The following is a 21,577-nucleotide window of genomic DNA, read 5'->3' on the forward strand; positions in this document are numbered from 1 at the left end:
GCATACTGTTTAGGGTGTATTTTACTTCAAGTGACTCTGTCCGTAGAATTTTAATTTAGCATTGCAGAGAGAGCCTGTACTCAGAAATACCTGCTTGAGTGTTTCTGTACACAAGGAAGAGTTCGCTGATTGATTCATAACCAGCTATTTATTTGAAGAGCAAAAAAATAAAAGAGAGAGAAAATGGGATTAGAGTTATACTGTGTATACAATATTTCATACCTGGAATAACTTGGAAGTTCTTTATTTAAAATCAGAGCTTCGGTGCTTCTCCTCCTCTTCTGAAAAATAATGAAAAAAAGTCATTACTTTGGCTGGTACAGGTTGGCAACATTTCCATTTTGCCTGTGAAAAGCACTACATTTTGTGTGAAATGCAGAATAATAAAGGGTAAATGTGGCTTAACCTAAACCCTACATGGTAATGTAGTTTGCCTTTGCTTTAAATTAAAATCAGTTCAAGTCTACTCAAAGAGGAAATTTGAAACGTCCTGTGATTTAACACATCGACAAATTTGGGGGTTCAAATATATTTCCTGTGTGTTGTTAAAATCTACGGTGCACATGATACCTCTTATGGTACGGTATTAATTACTAAAGGCATGTGTCCTAGGCTCATCTACTAGTAATTGTATTTGACCTCTCTAGCTCAAATTTGAGGCACGCTGGGTCTCCCGGTGTGCTCAGGGGTGGAACTTTCTTTTGAATGTGCTAAATGCACCTTTTTTTTGTGGCCACAAGTAACTCCCCTTCCGCTCCATCTGTGCTGTCCACCCCAAATTCACAAGAGGTGGCTTGGGAAGGGGCCCCATCCATCCCCTTCCTGCCCAGTGCTGCACGGCTGCCCCGTCTCTGTTGTAGGAACACCTTGTCGGCAGCGGCGGGCAGGCCAAGGGGGTGAGCAGCCGGATCGGTGGCCATCAGGCTTTGCCACGTGTCCTGGCACCCGGTTGGTGCTAGGACCCAGGGTAGGACCGGTAGCGACTCGGCGCTGTAACTTCGCTGCCTTCTATTTAAAGACTGCCCTGAGTCAGGAGAAGTGAGAGCTGCTGGGGATGACAGTTGCTTCAGGCAACCCTGGGGAGGACAGGGTTGGGGGTAAAAATCACCGGCGAGGGCCTGAGCTGAGAAAGACATGGAGGGGTACCGCGGCGCTGAGTGCAACAGGGCATCTGAGACCTCCTCCTTCATAGAGGATGAAGAAGAAGAGGAAGAAGAAGAGGAGGAGGAGGAGGAAGAGGAGGAGGAGGAGGAGGAAGAAGAGGAAGAAGAGGAGGAGGCTGTGGACCCGGAGGAAGCAGAGGAGCTGACTAACAGGTACTGCCTCCCCAGGGACTCATAGCCTCGGGGGGGAGCTGGCAGCTTCGTTCCAAACCACAAGGCAGGGGGGTTGCCAAGATTGGGGCCAGTGCTGATTTTAGTGCCTTTCCCCCTTCCCGTTCCCAACTGCCTCAGATAAAAGGAGGCAGGGGGGGAAGCTGTAAATGGGGGGTGTTTTGGATGGGTATAGCTGTAATTAAGTTTTGTGCAGTAAGTGCCTGCCCTGAGTTCCCTAAAAGCTTTTCTATTTAAAGATCCTCCAGCGTGCCAGCTCAAGTGGCATCTCCCTCTGCTCCTCCCTCTCTGGCTGACTCTTTGTCACATATCGATCTTAAATTCTCTGCAGATTTGCTTGTCAGGGAGAAAATGGTCAAAGATTATAATGGTGCATTGAAATTTATTCCTTTTTACGTCCCTTTCTCCCTTCCTGCTTGTCCCTCCTTCTTCAGTCTCTTCTTCCCCAAAAAAGGAAAAAATTGTTGTACGTGCTCACCGCCGCCCATCATGATTTGTGTGGCTGATTTTTGGGGTGCAATGAGGAATATTTTATCACTTTTATTTTTTGGTTTGTTCTGTTTTTCTTAATAACTCTTGCACAGAAACAGTTTGTTGTTCTAATATTGTGCACCAACCATCAGGAAAATAACGAGCGAGGCAGTGGCCCGGCGCCCAGCGCACGGCCCTGGTCCTGCGCAGGATGCGGAGGTGTCTGCAACCTGATCCAGGCGGACGGACTCCGCCAGCCATCCCAGCTCTGGTGCTTTCAAAAAGAGATCATGATGTCTGAGAGTTCCTGGGCGCGTATCAGGTCGCAAGATTTCTTCCTTGTCTTGAGCAAAGCCAATCAGTTTTGGGTGGATACTGTAGGAAGAACCAAAGACGTTAATGTTGACAGTTTTAAGGTATTGCCAGAAACCATTTTTTTAAGAAATTTGGGTCACACAATTCCTAAAACCTCAGTGTTGTGGAGCCGTCCTGTGTTGACAAACCGCTTGGGATCTACCACAGTTCAAAGCACTTTCTAACATTGCTGATGGTCACTGGGGGAGAACAAGATGGCGGAAGCGAGACGGGGAGGTTCTGTGCAGCCTAACCCACCCTGGGTGCTGCGGGAACAAAAGTTATACCATAGAGTCATAGAATCCTAGGTTGGAAGTGACCTCAAGGATCATCTGGTCCAACCTTTCTAGGCAGGAGCACAGTCTAGACAAGATGGCCCAGCACCCTGTCCAGCTGAGTGGTGGAGTCAACGACTTCCCTGGGGAGATTATGCCAATGGTTGACTGTTATCACTGTGAAAAATTTCCCTCTCATGTCCAATAGGAGTCTCCCCAAGAGCAACTTGTGTCCATTCCCCCTTGTCCTCTCCATGTGACTCCTTGTAAAAAGGGAGTCTCCATCTTCTTTGTTACTGGTACATGGTGATGAGATCCCCTCTAAGCCTCCTTTTCTCAAGGCTGAACAAACCCAGTTCTGTCAGCATATGGCAGCCTCATATGGCAGGCTTCCCAGGCCTTGGATAATCCTGGTGGCCCTTCTCTGGACCCCCTCCAGCCTGTGCACATCTTCTTTGTGTAGAGGGGACCAGAACTGTATGCAGTATTCCAGGTGTGTGTAGCCCAGGACTGTAGGAAAAGGGAGGGAATAGACAGCTGGTTTTCCAAAGAACTGGAGGGACACCCCCAGTGTGTAATGCTGCTTTTCCCCCGAGGGGAGATGTTCAGTCCTGTGCAGGCAGAGAGAGGGGATTTGTGCTGATAAACACTGCTTGCACATGGGTTCAACCCTATGAGGAAACCAGCTGAAGTTGGTGGAGTGGAGCTACTCCCTGCAGACAACTAAAACACAATTAAATGGATATTTTTTACTGTGATCTGCAATTAAATAGCTAATAATAAAACTCAAATTGTAAAAGATAAGAGGGAATGGCTAACTTTTCCCTTAAAGGGAGGAAAATCCATGTAGCCTTGCAGTTATTTACTGCTCGGGCTGGGAGGATGGCTTCTCCATGGGTGCCTGTTAGCAGCTCCCTGCAGCTGGGTCTTGCTTCTGGCTGGCAGCCTCTGCAACGCAAACTCAGGCATTACATCTCACCACTTAATTAAATGACAGCAACCATTCCCTTTAGCTCTCAGTTGTATTAAGAATTGCAGAGTTCATCTCTATCCTTAACCATCTTACTAATAAGGGAGGTCAGAGTCTACCAGAGAGTTTTTTAACAGCTGTGCTCAGTGGTAAATGAGTATATTTAAATCCATTTGATTAGTTTAATTAGGCTAAAGGAGATGTTAAATTTGGGGTTTGGCACAGATATGGTAACTGCACTAAACACTCAGCAATAGCTTGGTAAAGTTAAATAAAACTCATTCTTTAACTGCTTAAATTTTGTTGTTGCAAATGTCAGTGCAGTTGTTGAGCTTAGGGCTGCCTCCTGCCCTGAGTGCCTGGGCAGAGCTCCTGGGAGGTGTTGGCTAAGCAAGAACAGCAGGGCCGAGCCCCTGAGACGTACTTGCTCAGGCTGTAAGCTAATTATTTGTTGACAAACAAGTTTTAAAGTCCCTGTTGCAGAACAAATTTTCTTTTTTTTTGGTGCTTTGAAAATGTAGCTTAGAGGAGATGTAACCAATATGCAAACTTGGCTGAAGACAGCCTGTCCTGGACCCTGCCGTCACCGATTTATTTTTAACAACCGCAAGCTCTCTGCCGCTTTTGTCTTCCTCCTCTGCATGCAGTTGAACAGCACCTGGTTGTGCAACGTTGCAGTCAGTGGGGAATTCCCCATTGGCTTCTATTTCCACCTTTCAAGCATGCTAAATACCCTCATTCCTATTTTATAAGAGAGTTATGCAGCAAGATATCTGGCCCAAGGTCAGCAAGTGCCGTTGTGACAGAAGCAGAAGAGCCCTGGTGTTCCTGTAGGACACCAACCCCTGAGCCCAGACCGACCCGCTCCGCTTCCACACCGGTTCCTCTGCAGCAGACGCAGGGAGTAAAATCCCAAAAGCTGCAGCAGAGCTTATGACTTGCCCCAATATTATGATGCATGCACATAAAAAGCAGAAAAACTTGGGTTTCGCACCTTTATTACCGTTTTTGGTGTAATCTTTCAATAATTAGGTGCAAGTAAGGAGACTAACACATGGCTTCACAACCTATTATAAAGATGGCATAAGACATCATGTCCTAGTCACGTAAATAACCCACTGATCTTAAGAGGGTCCATGCAATATTTTCTTGCCTGTGGGCATTTTACTATCTAAGATAGATGAATCGTGGCAGATGTCCTTTGTTTCTAGCTCCATTTAGAATTAATCATCAAAACAGGGAAAATATTTTGAAAGCATGTATTGTGCGTTTTAAGGCAACAATGAGTATGAAGTTAATAAGTTTTAGTTTTTGTATTGGTAAGGGTGAGATCAAAGTCTCGCTATCGGAAGGCAGTTTACTGGTTAACTGGTTTATGTACCCACTAGAATGCCTGAGTCTCTGACAGCTATGTGATGGGTGAGCTGCTCTGACATGGCTCTGTCTCAGACTGATTTCCTTTTGCAGTGGGAAGGTCTCTGGGTGTGCCTGTGTGCGTATTATATTACACAATTTATATGTGTTTTTCTACATCTATTTAGATACACAATTCATATGTGTTTCCAGGTAGCTGGTTTGCCTGGAATGGGGATGGGGCTGATGTTACCTACTCATTTAGTGATAACCTAAGACCAGTAGGTGGGGAGAAAGTCCTGGAGTTCTGGAAATTTTTTTTATTTTTAAATTTTTTTTAAATGAAGCAGTCCTTCCAAAAGAAGATCAGAAGTGTGGAAGCTTCAGAGCTTAGGATGGGTGGTGAAAAGGATGAAAGCGAAAGCAAAGTGGAGAAGGGGGCTGCCTGCCATGCAGGGAATGCTGCAGCATCCAGGAGGGCGAAGGAGTGGAATGATGGCAAATGGGAGGGTGGGAAGGGGAGCGCTGGGGATTTCTCCTCCCAAGGAAAAGTTTGCCATATTCTCTTCAAAGTGAAGGAAGAAAGACAGGGGGAAAGAGGCTGTGATTTCAGTTTCCAAGGTGAGGCAGCGCCTGCCTGGATTTGGGGTGGTGGGGGCTGGCAGGGCGGTTTGTCCGCTGCGGGAGCACACACGGGGAAGGCGAGAGCAGTGGGAGGGCAAATAATGGATGATAGGACAAGGGGAAATGGCCTCAAGTTGCACCAGGGGAGGTTTAGATTGGACATTAGGAAAAATTTCTTCACCAAAAGGGTCGTCAAGCATTGGAACGGGCTGCCCAGGGAAGTGGTGGAGTCCCGATCCCTGGAGGTATTTAAAAGCCGGGCAGACGAGGTGCTTAGGGACATGGTTTAGTGGTGGGATGGCAGGGTTAGGTTAATATTTGGACTTGGTGATCTTAAAGGCCTTTTCCAACCTAAACGATTCTGTTCTATGATTCTATGAAGTGGAGGCTTCCCAGCTCCCCGGGCGGGGGGGCAGAGGCTGGAGCTGCAGGGCACCGGGAGCTGCTGGATGGGGCGAAGCGTCGAGGCGGGGGCATTGGTGCAGCTGGCAAAGCCACCCCAAATTCCAGCCCCCGCCGGCAGCTGCAACCAGGAAATACACTTTGCTCCGTGTTTTGGTTCTCGTCAGCCTTTCAGGTAACATTAACCGAGTCCTTGGCAAAGCTCTAGATTGCAGTTTGGATCTAAAATAACACTCAGGCTTTGAGAAGTTCCCCGTTCAGTCTCAACAAAGTGATTAAATCACTGGGTAAAGGAAGCCTCTCACCCAGACCAAAGTGTTTGTTTGATACCTGTGCTCCCTCCACGACCCGTAGGGTGCAGAATCCAGAATGCAGGAGCAAGGCAGACCTCCGGGGCACGGAGATGCTGCAGCTTCTCAAGCAGCACAAGAAGTTGCAACTGGCAATGCCACCAGGCCACACCATGACCTGACGTCTGGAAAAGAAACCAGCACGGCAGCGGATTGTGTCACTTCCCAGGCACTGGCGAGTGTCGAGGATGGAACAAAATGTCTGAGATTGGCCCAGCTCCTGGCTCCCTGCTATCTTAATAAAAATCAGCTTTGCAGCAGTGCAAGCAGCAGTCTTACTGCTTTTAGATAATTATTCATTGGAATTTGGACAGATTTGTGAGCCACTGTGTTGCTAGAAGGGGCATCATTAAGACTGAAGGAAGTTAGCAGGAGGTTAACAAGTGAAAGGCTGGATTTAAAATACTGACTTTCTGTAGCTCCTAATTCTTCTAACCTGAAGAAGGAGATGGATGAGCTACAGCCCTAGGAAATGCAGAGAAATAGGCAGAGACCTCTCTGGGCATATGGATTGCTGCTGGGGAAAGGGGCAGCATGGTAAAGGCAGAAACTACAGGAACGGCCACAAACACAGAAAAATAAAATATTTCCTTCCACTGGGAAGGCAAGCTGGCCAGTACCAGTTTCCACCTTGCCTGCACTGTGCCTGCAGGGCTCAAGTAGGAGCCTTCAGGGGATGAGAGGTCCTGTCAGTGCAGGCCATGGCCACAGCTTGACATTTTGGCCATTTCATCTGGGTTGTTTTCAGCTTGCTAGGTGTTATGCAGCAAACAGCAACAAGTTTTGATGATACCAGGAGTGACAAGGTCTGACATGAAGTGGACGAAGGGAGGCTCTGGGGGATTTTAGAAAGCTGATGGGGCTGGCTATCCTTCTCTGCAACAGTGGTGGTGTAGCACAGACAGACAGACCTTGCTCAGCGTGTCTGAACATGGCTGCTCCGGCAGCTGGGGAGGTGAAAAGTCTTCCCTGATCTGACACATAAGGGAGCATGCACCCAGCCTGCCGGGCTGGACTAGAAACCTGAAATCCCAGTGGACACAGCATGGAAGTCGTAGTGAGAAACAGAGGACTGTGGGAAGCAGGAAGAGGTGGTAAGAAAAATCTGGTTTTGAGCTATTGTAACAGGAAGCACAAAACCAGTTGTCAGCATCTTGAAGAATTATAAAAGATTTCAGCTGATGTCCTAGCATGGAAATAACAGACTGACAGCATGCATGCTGGCAGGATTGGGTGTGAAATGTCTACGTGGAGAAAAGGCAGCACTGGCTTCACATCTGCATTTATGGAGCTCAAACATTGTGAACCTCTGTGGTGGATTGACCCTGGCTGGACACCAGGTGCCCACCAAAGCTACTCTCTCACTCCCCTCCTCAGCTGGACAGGGGAGAGAAAATATAACATAAAAGCTCCTGGGTTGAGGTAAGGACAGGAAGAACACTCAGCAGTTACTGTCATGGACAAAACAGACTGGACTTGGCAAAAAATCAGTTTATTACCAATCAAATCAGAGTACGATAATGAGAAATAAAACCAAATCTTAAATGCACTTTCCTTCCACCCCTCCCTTCTTCCCAGGCTCAACTTTAATCCTGAATTCTCTACCTCCTCCAGCCTGAGCAGTGCAGGGGAACGGGGGTTGCGGTCAGTCCATCACACCTTGTCTTTGCTTCTCCTCACTCCTCACACTCTTCCCCTGCTCCAGGGTGGGGTCTCTCCCATGGCAAACAGTCCTCCATGAACTTCTCCAACATGGGTCTTTCCCATGGGCTACAGTTTTTCATGAATTGCTCCAGCTTGGGTCCATCCTTTCCATGGGGTGCAGTCCCTCGGGAATGGACTGCTCCAGCATGAGTCCCCTGCAGGGTCATCAGCCCTGCCAGGAGCCTGCTCCAGCGTGGACTTCCCACGGGGGTCACAGCCCTCTTTGGGCACCCCCCTGCTCTGGTGTGGGGTCCTCCCCGGGCTGCAGGTGGGGATCTGCTCCCCCGTGGGCCTCCCTGGGCTGCAGGGGCACAGCCTGCCCCACCAAGGGCTGCACCTGGGGCTGCAGGGGAATCTCTGCTCCGGCACCTGGAGCACCTCCTGCCCTCCTGTTGCACTGGCCTGGGGGGCTGCAGGGCTGTTCCCCTCACATATTCCTACTCCTTTCTCCCAGCTGCTGTTGTGCAGCATTTTTTCCCCCTTCTTAAATATATTATCCCAGAGGTGCTGTCACCATGGCTGATGAGCTCGGCCTTGGCCAGCAGGAGGTCTGTCTTGGAGCTGGCTGGCATTGGACATGGCGGAAGCTTCTGGCATCTTCTCACAGAAGCCAGACCTCTAGATGCCTGCTACCAAATCTTGCCACGCAAACCCAATACAACATCTGTTTGCAATGGCAGACTCTTCCTTTGACTAGAGAGGGGTCTTTCAGCTACTACTCTGCAGTGTGCAAATAGTATACAAAACCAGGGCAGCATGTGGAAGTACGTTGAGAGAAAATGCTTGAATTATGTGTCTTTTATTCTGGTCTTAAAAATATAAAGCCCCACCTCATTGCCCTGTAGAGGAATATGGACTGTGACCGCAACCTTGGAAACAAGACAATGATGTGAATAATTCAAGCTTTTTGCATAGGCAGAGCCAGGGCAGCCCATTCTTATTCACTAACATCAGCTGAGATGGGAGTGCTGCTGTGTTCTGCATAGGATTTTATTTAATAACACCAGGCAGTGCAGAAATGTAGGTTGAAAAATATATGAGGGTTATTTAGAACTTGAAAAATCTAAAAAAAGATTAGGCATTCATTATTGTGGACCCAAATAAGACCTGAAAGCTTCCTTAGTACTACTGCTATTTATTTATTTTATTTTATTTTATTTTGCAGTGCTCAAGTCAACCTAATGCCAAGCTATGAAACTGGCAAAGGAAAAGCTAGCAGCAAAGTTGGTATAGATTCATTCGCTCTGCCGTTTCCTCAAACCTGTAAATTTTACCTTATGGAGATAGCCTTGCTAGAGAGTACTACACCAAAACAATCACTCTACATGCTGAGGTTTTGTATTTGTTGGAGGGCTGGTTTGGTGGGGTTGGGGTTTTTTTTGGCTAAGATGTGATTATTTAGTATCGCACGGTCAGACTTGCTTTGAATTGCGGGCTTTAGTCCAAGCTGTCCTGCTAGTCACAGTCTCCAGGCCAGCCCAATCACCACAACTGGCTTTAAGTGCCATCACTGGACTTTGATACTGTGTTGTCCCAACACCTCCTGGTCAGGCTGTTGTCCCACAGGGTGACTTCAGTCTTCTGCTAGCACCAAGGACACCAGAGATGAGATGGTCTGTGCAACAGGCTGCGTGGACCTCAGCATGGGCCAGCCCAGGGCAGCCCTTCTTGTGCTGTGCTCTGGAGAGCAAATTCATGGAAAGATAAGGCCAGCACTGCTAGCATCAGGATTATCTTTTTGATTCTGATAGGTACTGAGCAGTTTTGCTGAGGGCCCTTTGCAAAAACCTTAACAGTTTGGAGAGTTGGCTTGATGGAGCAATTATGGCTCTCCTCAGGATTTCCTCTTCTCCTCCTTCCAAGACCTCTGCCTTCTGCCAGGCACTTGGCACCCTCCAGAGCAGTGCAGGCTGCTCTTCAGGGGTGTCCCCCCACCTCTGCAGCCTGCAGGCATCTCTGGCACCTGTGCAGTGCTGGGTCACAGCCTGTGGCAGTCGCTCAGAGGAGTTCTGCTTCTCCAGTCCTATGGTCAGGAGCCAGATTTCTTCACTCTTCCCAAAGAAGTGCTGTATCCTAATCACCTGGAAATTGACCGTTCCCTCTCCTCAGTGGAAGTAGGACCTTGTGTGGCCATAGGTTTGCATCCTTCCGTGTGAGTGACAGAGACTTCACCAATTCTTCTGCTCTACTGAGGCCTCTGCCTTTGCCACCAGATACTATGCTGTTCTTGCCATCAGCTACTTACACAAGTTCCCTAAATGAGCTATTGTCTACTCAAGAAATATTGGACTTGAGTGTTATGATTACCTTTTCTATGCTTTTTTTGAAATAACTGTTGTAAACCTAAAAACATTGCTTTTAAAAATAATGTTATGTCTTTTAATTGCTCTTGGTATTCCTTACACTCTTATTTCTAAGACTGTTTTTTTCTAAAGCTTCCTAGAAAATGTTTCTCCAGGCTTTTTTTTTAACTGAGAGAAATTTAATTGCAGCATATGATATTGTACTCATTGCATATCATAAGGTTTAAAGTTAGCTTTATAAGACATTGTTATTTCATTTGTGGAGGACTCAGTATATTTTCATTGTTGAATGTATTCTAAATTACTTTGTTAAATATGAGTGCGTAGAGGATAAAACATATGAGAAGATGGTACCAAATTAGTGACTAGACTCTGCACTCCTTTGAGCATTGTATAATCATTTACACTTAGGCAAAGCAAGTGTGGGTGCTATTAAAACACAGACAGTATCCTGTAAGTGTTTGCCTTTAACAAGGTTTAAATTATACTGTGAGATAACCAGGCGCTGGAGAATAGCCCCAGAATCAGCTCAATCTCACACTGGCAAAACAAGGTCAGATCAAAAACTGTTTTTCCTGCATTGTCAAGAGCATGTAAACACCTCCCCTTCATTGAGCTAACCTTGCAACATACAGCTTTACAAAAATTTATCTAAAATACATTTGTCAGATGAAATATGAGTTTGTTTATGCTTGTGTTTCAAAATGTATGCACATGCAATATTTTTACAACTTTGAGGAGTATTTTTGCTTTAACGCAAAAATCTATATTTGCACTAATTTAATTTGTTTTGTGACTTTATGGCTTTTTTTTTCTTTTGTTCTTTCTTTTTCTTTTTTTTTTTTTTAGTTTAAAAGATCTTATCCAAAGTGAAGATGTGAAACCCAAGCTGCAGTACATCATGACTAACCCTTCCTTTTCTATGGTAACAGTTCAAAGTGAAGATAGTGGGATAACCTGGGAAACCAACTCGAGCAGATCTTCTACTCCCTGGGCATCAGAAACTAGTACCACTTCTGATCTTTACAGTATGGAAAGTTCGCCAGTAGGTTCTCCTCCAGGAAAAGTTATCTTTATTATGGATGAAGGTAAGATTGTTCGGAAAAGGAAGCGTAAATCTTCAAACAGGGTGCCAATGGCTACAATCCTGAGGGGAGGCCAGGGCAATAAGAAACGTGACTCTTCAGGAATGCAGAGGCAAGAACCAAGAACTGTTCTAGGAGATGTGCAGGGCTCAGTGTTGAACGTTGAACAGGTGGAAGCACAAGACACAGATGAGGAAATGTTGGACGACAAAGAATATCTAGAGGACATCACAGAAGAGCCAGTAAAACGCGCTCCAATAAGATCAATATTTAGAGAAAGCAGGCTGAGAAAAGTAGGGCCGATCCTTGGAGGACCAGTACAAGCTAGAATCCAGCTGTTCAACTCAATTTTTGGAGGGACTGAGCTAGCCCCTGAAACACTGGAGAAAACCAGGATCCAGAGAAGTAGCTCATTTTCAGGAGATTCTGAACAGTTCCTTGAAACCTCTGTAAAAGAAAGATTGCACAAGTTCAGTTCACTTTCAGAAGCAACACGTCCAAAACCTTTCCAGAGACCAAGAAGTGCAAATCTTCAAACACCATCAGAGAGAAGAAGGGAGCAAAGACAGCAACCCACAGCACGTGCAAATCAAAGCTACTCTTCACCAACCATGCCTCTTGAAAAACGGCTTACTAATAGAGATGGTATTTCATCTGAAAATATTAAACCCACTAAAATTAAAGATAAACCAAGCAGTTTTTCAAGCTTTGGTCCAGAAACAGATCGTCAAGGTGAAGAAAGAAAAGACAGACGATCTCTTTTGGGGATTCCGAATCAGGCATCAGGACAGTCACTGAAGTCCTGCCCTCCTAAAGAAGCCAAGAAGCAGCAAAGTTATTCACCTGCGGCCAAAACGTCAACAGCAGAGCAATCAACCTCCATTTCAATAGAGTCTGATGCTAAATCAGAGGATCAAGTGCCACTTCCTTCAGATGAAACTGCAAACAAGAAACCAGACCAATCCCTGCTGACAGCATCAGATTTTCTGGATGAAGTGACAGAACAGGAAATTCGGCCCAGTTCCACACCGCAGTCTGTTTCAGCAGATTTTGTTCATGAATTAGGTAGACAAAGTACCCAACCTATTTTGCCTACAGCATCCCTGTCAGAACATCTTGAGAGGGAAGCACAAAACTCAGCAGTTCAGCCTGCCTTACCTAGTGGTCTCTCAGCTAAATCCAAATATCCCACTCTATGTGAAACAAGACAGGAAGATATTACTCCTCAGCCATCAGAAACTGCAAAATCTGAGTCTGAACACGTGCTATTACCACATTCTGTAGATGAAACAGAGAAGAAAGAAATTGAGTGTCATTCATCAATAACTGCACCGTCAGAAACTGAGCATTCGGGCCTATTCTATTCTGCTAAAAAAAAAGAGAGTCAAAGGGCCCCACCACCAGAAACCCAAAATGTTCACTTAAAGAAGCAAACAGAATCCAAGGAGCAAGGAATTAAACTAAATTTACCTATTCCTGAAAAGAGAGATTCTAAATATTTTGGCATTTCATATCCTGTTCACACAGAAACACAAGAAACTCAGAAAACTTCAGCTGTAAATAAAGGGGTAGATTTGGATCACCCTGATTTTTCCACTGAAAAAACCAAACAAGTGGAGAGTGCACAAATGGAGGTGGAGCATCCAGATTTCTCATATTCCAGCAAAGAAATTGGGGAATCAGAGGGGACACAGATGGAGGTAGAGCATCTGGACTTCTCTTTTTCCAAGGAAGAAACAGAGGAATTGGAGGGTGCACAGCTGGAGATGAAGCATTCAGACTATTTTTCCAGGAAAGAAATGGAAGAATCTGAAAGAACACAACTGCAGACAGAACATCCAGATTTCTCATATTCCAGGGAAGAAACAGAGGAATCAGAGAGTGCAAAACTGGAGATAGAATATCCAGAATTGCTTTTTTCCACAAAAGACACAGAAGAATCAGAGAGTGCGCAGCTGGAGACGGAGCATCCAGACTTTTCTTTTTCCAGGGAAGAAACAGAGGGATCGGAGAGTGCCCAACTGGAGACAGAACATCCAGATTTCTCACACTCCAGAGGAGAAATAGTGAAATCGGAGGGTGCGCAGCTGGAGATGGAACATCCAGACGTTTCTTTTTCCAGGGAAGAGGAGGAGGAATCAGAAAGTGCACAGCTGGAGATGGAGCATCCAGACTTTTCTTTTTCCAGGGAAGAAACAGAGGGATCGGAGAGTGCCCAACTGGAGACAGAACATCCAGATTTCTCACACTCCAGAGAAGAAATAGTGAAATCGGAGGGTGCGCAGCTGGAGATGGAACATCCAGATGTTTCTTTTTCCAGGGAAGAGGAGGAGGAATCAGAAAGTGCACAGCTGGAGACAGAGCACCCAGATTTCTCATACTCCAGAGGAGAAATGGTGGAATTAAAGACTGCCCAACTGGAGACAGAACATCCAGATTTCTCACACTCCAGAGAAGAAATAGTGAAATCGGAGGGTGCGCAGCTGGAGATGGAACATCCAGATGTTTCTTTTTCCAGGGAAGAGGAGGAGGAATCAGAAAGTGCACAGCTGGAGATGGAGCATCCAGACTTTTCTTTTTCCAGGGAAGAAACAGAAAAACAAAAATCTGTTTCTTCTGAACTGGAACAGCCAGAGTCTTGTTCCCCTGAAGAAGCAGAGCAAGAAAAAACAACACAGCATGTGCTGGTACCTTCAGTTTTCTCATGTTTGACAGAAGAAGCAGAAAAAGAAAACACTACAGAACTCCAGTTGCTACATCCAAATATATCTGACTCCAGCAGAAGAGTTGAGACACAGCAAACGGGATATCTGGAAACAGCATGTTCAGATTTACCATACCCCACAGATAAAACAAAGCAGCAAGAACTGGCACAAGTAGATGTGGACAATTCTCTTACATCCTATTCTGGTGACAAAGGAGAACAACCACAGCCTGTACAACAGGATTCACAACCTGGAGGTAAGCCGTATTCCCATGCCATGGGAGTGCAAGGAGAAACTGTTCAACTGCGGTCAGAGCATCCAGTTTTGTCATATTCGACTGGAAAAGAACAGCAACAAAAAGCCTCACAGCTGAGGACGGAACAGCCAGAGATGACACGTTTCCCTGGCAAAGTAGAACAACAGGAAATACTGCCACCAAAGTTGGAGCAAGCAGATTTGCCATATTCCCACCAAGAAACAGCACAAGAAGCTGTACAAAGAGAATTAGAAGGTCCAGAGCCATCATGTTTCATTAGTGAAGCAGAGCAACATGAAAATGTACAACTGGCTTCAGAAAATAGGGATTTCTCATTTACCACTGGAAAAGTAATGCAAGGAGGAGTGGAGTCAGGATCTTTGGGCTCCTCACATTCCACTGACAGAGCAAAGACCTGGGAAATGGCACAACTGGAGCAGCAGCAGGCCATTCCCTCCTGTTCTGCTGCTGGTAGTCAGGAACAGGAAACCACACCACTGGATGAGGCCCAGCCAGATGTATCGTATTCCTTTGGCAGAGTGGAACTACAAGATATAGTACAGAGAGAGCTAGAGCAGCAGGAAACAGCTCAACAAAAAGCTATGCAAATGAAGTGTTCAGATTTGTCAGAATCCTGGGGGAAATATGAGCCACAGGTCATAGACCAAATCAGTTTGGCACAGCAAGAAACAGCTCAACCAGAGTTAGTGCATCTGTCTTTGCCATATTCTCTCAATGAACAAATGCAAGAAGAAATGGAAACAGAGCCAGCATATCCAGAACAGACATTCTATGTAAGTGCAGAAATGCAGGAGGAAATGACACAATACAAATCAGAGCAGCCATTTCTTTCGAGTTTTACTGGCAAAACAGAGCAACAAGAAATAGTATATCCAGAGCTAGAGCAAAGATTTTTGCCATCCTCCAGTGGAAAAGAAGCTCCACTGGAAATGGAAGTGAGTTCAGAATATCCAGATTTGTCATATTCCTTTCATGAAGCTGAACAACCAAAAAAATTGAAGCATCCAACCTTACCATTTCGTCTGAAGCAAGAAGAAACTGCACCACTGGTGGTGGAACATCCAGATTTTTCATGCGACAGTGGTGAAGCAAAACCGTGTGACACCATAGAGCAGGAGTCAGGACATCCAGACCTCTCATACTCTGTGGGAGAAACACAAGGACAATCAGAACATTTGGATTCACCAGGAGCCCTGGGTGAAACAGCAAAAGATGAAAGTATGGAAATGGAATCTAAATACTCAAATTTGACATGTTCTGATGGCCAAAAAACCCAGCAAGAAACTTCACAACTGGATTCAAAATATCCAGATTTATCATTTTCCTTTGGTAAAGCCAAAGAACAAGCAACTCAAGAGTTTGAGTCTAGATATCAAGAACTGCCTAAAATGGCCAGAAAAAGAGCTTCTCCAGCAACTGCACAGACAGAGTCAAAACATCCAGATTTGACGTATTCCCTTGGGAAAGCAAATGAGCCGGAAATTGCACCAGGGGAAAGGAAGCATCCTGATTTGTCACATTGCATTGATGAGACAAACCAACAAGAAGTAGTAGAGCTGGATCAGAAACACAGAAAAATTGCTGTTGGCAAGGAAAACCAGCAGGAAACCACTAAACAGCAGTTAGAGCAAGAAAAGTTATCACATTCTCCTGGTAAAACAGAGCAATTAAAACATGCCCAGGAGGACTTGGAACAACCAGATTTATCATTTTCCATTGACAGGCCAGATGATGAAATGGTCCCACCAGATGCAGGACAGGCTGATGTGATGCATCCTTTGGGCAACACAGAGGTGAGACAAAGAGTACAACAAGAATCTGAGCAAACAGGTTTAACTTACCCCTTTGGAAAAGCAGAAGAGAAAAGGGTTCAGCCAGAATTGGAAATTCCACATTTGGCCCATTCTGTGGGTATGGCAGAAGAAGAAGAAATGGCAGAACCAAGGCAGGAACATCCTGACTTGCCTTATTCCTTTTCCAAAGCAGGAAGACTGCAGACTGCACAGCTGAAACCCAAACACCCTGGTCTAGCACGGTCGCTCGACGAAGTGCAAGAAACGACCCAGGTGGGGTTGGGACAGCCGGATGTGTTGTATGCTCATGACAAAATAGGGCAAATCCCACCTTCCCAGCATGAGCTGGGCCACGCAGACTTAGCAACACCCGCCGACAAAGTGGGGCTGCGAGGGATGGAGCACACAGTCTTGGGATGCCCTGATGAGGCACAGTCTGCCAGCAGAGCAGAGCATCTGCAAGCTGCAAAAGAGGAACCAGGAACTCCAGATGCATCATCTCATGGTGGAAAAGTGGAGCAAAGAGAAATGGCAAAACCAGAGCCAAAGCATCCTGATTTATCATATTCCATTGATGAAACACAGACACAAGAAACTACACGACTGGGGCTAGGAAAACCAGATCTATCACCTTGGCCTGGAAAAACAGAGAGAGCACGAGCTGCTCAAGACGAGCAGCCAGGCTTCCTGTATTCCTTCAGAAAAACTGCACGAGAAGAGAAAGCGCAGTCAGAATTGGGACATTCACAGCTATCTTATTCTGTCAGTGAGGCAGAACAGGAAACTGCACATGAGAAACCAAATCATTCAGATTTATCTGCTGTTAGATTAGAACACCATGGAATTGTACAACCAGAGGCAGAACTAAAGGATTTAGCATATTCAATTGGTGAAACACAGCAATCTCAAATGGCTGAAGTGGATTTGGAGTATCCGGATTTATTGTATTCCACTGGCACAATACAGAGACAAGAAAAGATTCAACCAGAGCAGGAACAGCCACGTGATTTTTCATCATCTCTCAGCAAAGAAGAGCAATGGAAAGGTGCAAGAATGCAGGCAGAACCCCCTGAGCTGCAGTGCTCCATGGGGAAAACAGAAGGAGTACAAAATTCCCAAGCAAAATCAGAATATGCAGATTTGTCATTCTCTGTTAGCACAGCAGAAACTCGTAAAATAACAGAGCCAGAATTGAAAGAACATGATTTGTTGCATTCTTTTGTCAAAACAAAGCCATCATGGGCTGCCCCACTGGAGGCTGAACATCCAGATGTTTCAGATGCCATGGGCAAAGTACTGCACCCTGATTTGTCCTCTTCTGTTAGTGAAGAAAAACAAAGCGCACACGTGGAGGTCAAACAGGAGAGAGGAAGCTATACATTGCACCCAGAGGAAACCGTCCGACTGAAACTGGAACAGCCAATGTTGTCAAGTTCTTGTGGCACAGCACAACAACCAAACAGGGCGCCAATGGAAGGAGAATTCCCAGACTTCTTGTATCCCTCTGGCAAAAAAGAGCAACAAGCAATGGCAAAGCAAGAGCTGGAGCATTCGGATTTATCACATTCCACTGATAAAACACAGAGACAAGAAACCACACAATCTGGGTTAGTCCAGCCAGATTCATCATCTTGCACTAGGAAGACAGAGCAACCACAAGCTGTTCAAGTCGAAGCAGAGCATCAGGACTTGCTGCATTTCACTGGCAAAACAGACCGGCCACGAACAGCGCAACCAGAGGTTGAGCATCCGGATTTGTTGTATTCCAGTGACAAAATAGAGCAGCCACTGGCTACACAATGGAAATCAGAGCAGCCTGTAACACCCCATCCCATTGGAAAAACAGAGCAAAAAGGAATGGCACATCCAGAGCAGGAACTTCCCAATTTATCATTTTCCATTTGCAAAACACTGTCACAAGAAGCAACACAAATAGATTTAGGGCAACAAGATTTAACATATGACCTTGGTAAAACAGATGAAGTGCACACAGTGCAAGGTCAACTGGAACATACAGGTTTGTTGTATTCTACTGACAAAAGAGAGCAAGGAATGGTATTGCCAGAGTTACGACATCCACAGCTATCTTACCCTTCTAGAGAAACAGAAGAAGAAGCTACACATCAGAAATCAAACTACCCAGATTTGTCATATTCTATTGGTCGACAAGAGCACCATGAAATTGAACAACCAGAGACAGAAGAAATGGATTTACCATGTCCAGCTGGCAAATCCGAGCCCTCAGAACCTACCCAAAAAGTACTGCAGCAGCCAGAGATTTTGGAGTCCTTCCGCAAACTAGAGGAAAAGGGAATGGCCCAGCCTGGCTTTTTCCACTCCCTTGGTGAAGGAAAGCAGAAACCAGCTTCACCATTAGACTTAGTGCAACCAGGTTTATCACATTCACTTGGCAAAACAGAAGAACAGGAAACTGCACAAGCAGTTTCATATTCCACAGGAAAAGATGAGCAGTTGCAAACGGAACAACTAAAATCAAAACATCTAGGTTTGTTGTATTCTGGCAAAGCAGAGACTCGTGGAATGAAACCACCAGAGGTATTGTACTCCTATGCCAAAGCAGAGCAACCACAGGCTGCCCAGGTGGAGCAGCCAGAGACATCAGGTTTAATGGGTGAACAGGAACGAAGTGATGGGGCCCAACCTGAACAGCAGTACTCTGCTGTTGAAACAGAGCAACCAGAAACACCTTCTGTATCATACACCATTGGCAGGACTGAGGAGCAGGGAACTGCACGACTGGACTTTGAACAATCAGATTTATTAAGTCCTATTGACAAAGCAGAAAAGCATGAAACAGCCCTGCTGAGAGCAGGGTGTTCAGAGGAACGAGGCACTGGGGCTACTTCATCTCTAACTGCTCAGTTGGAAACTAAACAAGATTTATCCTTTTCCATTGAGGAAGAGGAGGACCAGCTGTATTCATCTCTTCCTGAACAAAAAGTGTCTGTACCTTTGGATGTTTCATATTCTGTCTCTGAAAAAAAACCAGAAGGAAGTCCAAAGTCTTCGCCTGTAACTGGAGGTCTGTCCCCCAAGCACTTAGATTTATCTTACACCCACTGTGAAACAGAGCAGACAGAAACTGCCCAGCCAGCATCAGGTTTCTTCTTTGCAAGAAAAGAAGCAGATAATACAAAAATTCACCTACATATGCCTGTGGCTACACAATCAGAGGCCAAACATGCAATTTTACCTGAAACAGGGGGAGAACAGACTCCACATTACTTCCACACACCTACACAATTAGAATCTGAACAATTAAATTTATCATACTCTACAGACAGAGCAGAAACCCTGGAAAGTCAAGATTATTTAACTGTATCTTCAAAACTAGAGTCTGAACCTTCAGCTCCATTTTATTCAGCTGATGAAAAATGCCAGCAAGGAATTCCACCTTATTCAAAACCAGCCTCAGAGCATTTGGTTCCCACATGGTCCCTTCCTAAACAAGAAAAGCAAAGCATGCAGCCGCTTATTCCCCAGTCTGCACAATCAGAGTGTAAACATGTGATTCCACCAAATAATGAAAAAGAATTGCAAAAAATTCAGTTCTATTCACCCAAATCGGCAAGCTTGGAGACAGTGCAGTTGGAGAGTATGTCTGCAATGCACACACAAGACCAAGATGAGCAAGAATCTCAAGATCGTTCGTTGGACACAAAATATTTGTCATCAGAGCAGCTAAGAAGTCCCCCCAAATTCATGACTGAGCAGGCTAAGCAAGAAATACAACCTGATGTGCAGACTGTGCCAAAATCAGTGACCACAGAGTCAAAGGTGACCGCTGTAGCAGACCAGCAAGCAGTGTCATCGGATTCATTTGTACCTTCTCGTACATTACCTGAAAAGACAGTATCAGTGATTTTCACTGATGATGAAAAGAAGCAAAGTATTACATCATCTTTATCTGATGTAGTAGGCATGCTTGGAAAGGAACGTAGCATAGTTTCAGGCATTTATACTGAAGGAGATGATAAATGTGAAATGCAACCATATTTTGCAGACCAAAAGCATACACCCTTAGAGAAAGTGGGAGCGGTTTCATCAGATCTTGTTTATGAAACCATGACACACAAATATCAGCATTATTCTGGAGAACAGGGCAGCCTTTCTTCAGTAGAGATGAAACCTGTTAGCTCTAGTTCTGGTGAAAAGCAGAATCCAGAAATCCCATCTTTTGGGCTAGCGAGCTGGCTGGCGGAAGAGGTGAAGGCTCGCTCAATTAGTCCAGTAAGAGCTACAGAAGTAGACAGGCAAGGAATTCAGCTTTCTCCAAATGAAGCGCCTGATTTTGGTTCAAAACAATTCCCAGCTGGAAGTTGCACAGAACTTACGGTTCGTGGTGCTACAAAGAATAAAGGAGATATTTTTAGAGTTTCTGATTCAGTGTCAAGTGAAATTTCCCATAGAATGTCCTCAGAAACTAGTCACAGACCACAAAGGTGTGATGTACTATCTCTGAGACGAGATAATCCAGGTCCAGACAAAGTTCCAAAGCACAAAACTAGGACTGGAAATCCTACAAAAATGGAAACAATGCAACATCCAGAGGTAGAAAAAGTGCCTGAAGTGCCTGAGCATTACTTGCAAGAAGAAGAGGAAGAAATGGAACGTGCAAGTGCTGTAGAAGGCAGTCAGCATGCTCTGGAGCCTACTGAACAAAAAGATCTATTTAATATAATTTCAGAAGGTTATGAAATACTCAATATTCATGCTCCTACACATATTTCTTCTGTTGATCAAGAAGAAAGTAAACACATGCCAGATAAACTAGAATACTTAGAAACAAATCCTTCATTTAAAAGAAAATCAGCTGATGATGGCCACAGAGCCCTAGCTTCTGGAACAACCACAGAAATTTCAGAAAGCACAGAGTTGGGAAAGCCTGCAAGCCATGAACTAAAAGAATTGGTCAAAAATGATGATGTTGAAGAAACTGAAGAAGGACAACAAGAAAATCCTGTGTTGCCAGAAAACGATAATAATACAGTGTTGGATCCTAATAACAGTATGGCTGATATGGATTATTTTGAAAAATATACATTGATTGATGACAAATCCCCAATTAAGCCACATTTTGAAAGACCAAGTTCATTGTTTCCTGTGACAGAAGATCCCAATGAACCTGCGCAAGAAGCCACACCTTTTAAAGAAAGCATGGAGGTAGATACTTTGGAAGAGGAGTTTTCCTTACTTGAGGATCTGGATGAAGTCTTTTATGGTACTGTGAAAGGAGAAAGCAAAATGCAGTCCTATGCAGATGCTCCAAAACCTTTACCTCTGCAGAAATCAATTGATATTAGCAGCAAAAAGGCTACAAATGTAGAAGATGAACGGAAGTCACCAGGGACCCCACTCTTTGATTCAGAAGAAGGAGTGCTAGAACGATCTCTGTTGTTCCCTACCACTGTTGCTGCAGTTAATCCAGAGCTTCTAGAGGAGCCACCTGCTCTGTCATTTTTATACAAGGACCTCTATTCAGAAGCAGTAGGAGAAAAGACAAAGGATGAGACTCCTTCTGATGAGGAAAGTGGTAATTTTAATGCATCTTTCCCT

At 45.1% G+C, this 21,577-nt stretch overlaps 1 protein-coding gene across 1 annotated transcript in view; it reads left to right on the plus strand.

Annotated features, from left to right (window-relative positions):
* The first annotated feature begins 1,134 nt into the window (after window positions 1-1,134).
* CMYA5 (cardiomyopathy associated 5) overlaps window positions 1,135-21,577 on the plus strand; it is a 49,896-nt gene continuing 29,453 nt past the window's right edge. The window contains 3 exon segments of the mRNA XM_035892828.1: window positions 1,135-1,316; window positions 10,990-21,571; window positions 21,574-21,577. The exon segment at window positions 21,574-21,577 is cut by the window's right edge and continues 1,064 nt beyond it. Coding sequence (XP_035748721.1) covers window positions 1,135-1,316; window positions 10,990-21,571; window positions 21,574-21,577 — 10,768 coding nt within the window.

The sequence above is a fragment of the Egretta garzetta genome, unplaced genomic scaffold (genome assembly GCF_000687185.1).
Source record: "Egretta garzetta isolate BGI_Z169 unplaced genomic scaffold, ASM68718v1 scaffold424, whole genome shotgun sequence".
Lineage (NCBI taxonomy): Eukaryota > Metazoa > Chordata > Aves > Pelecaniformes > Ardeidae > Egretta > Egretta garzetta.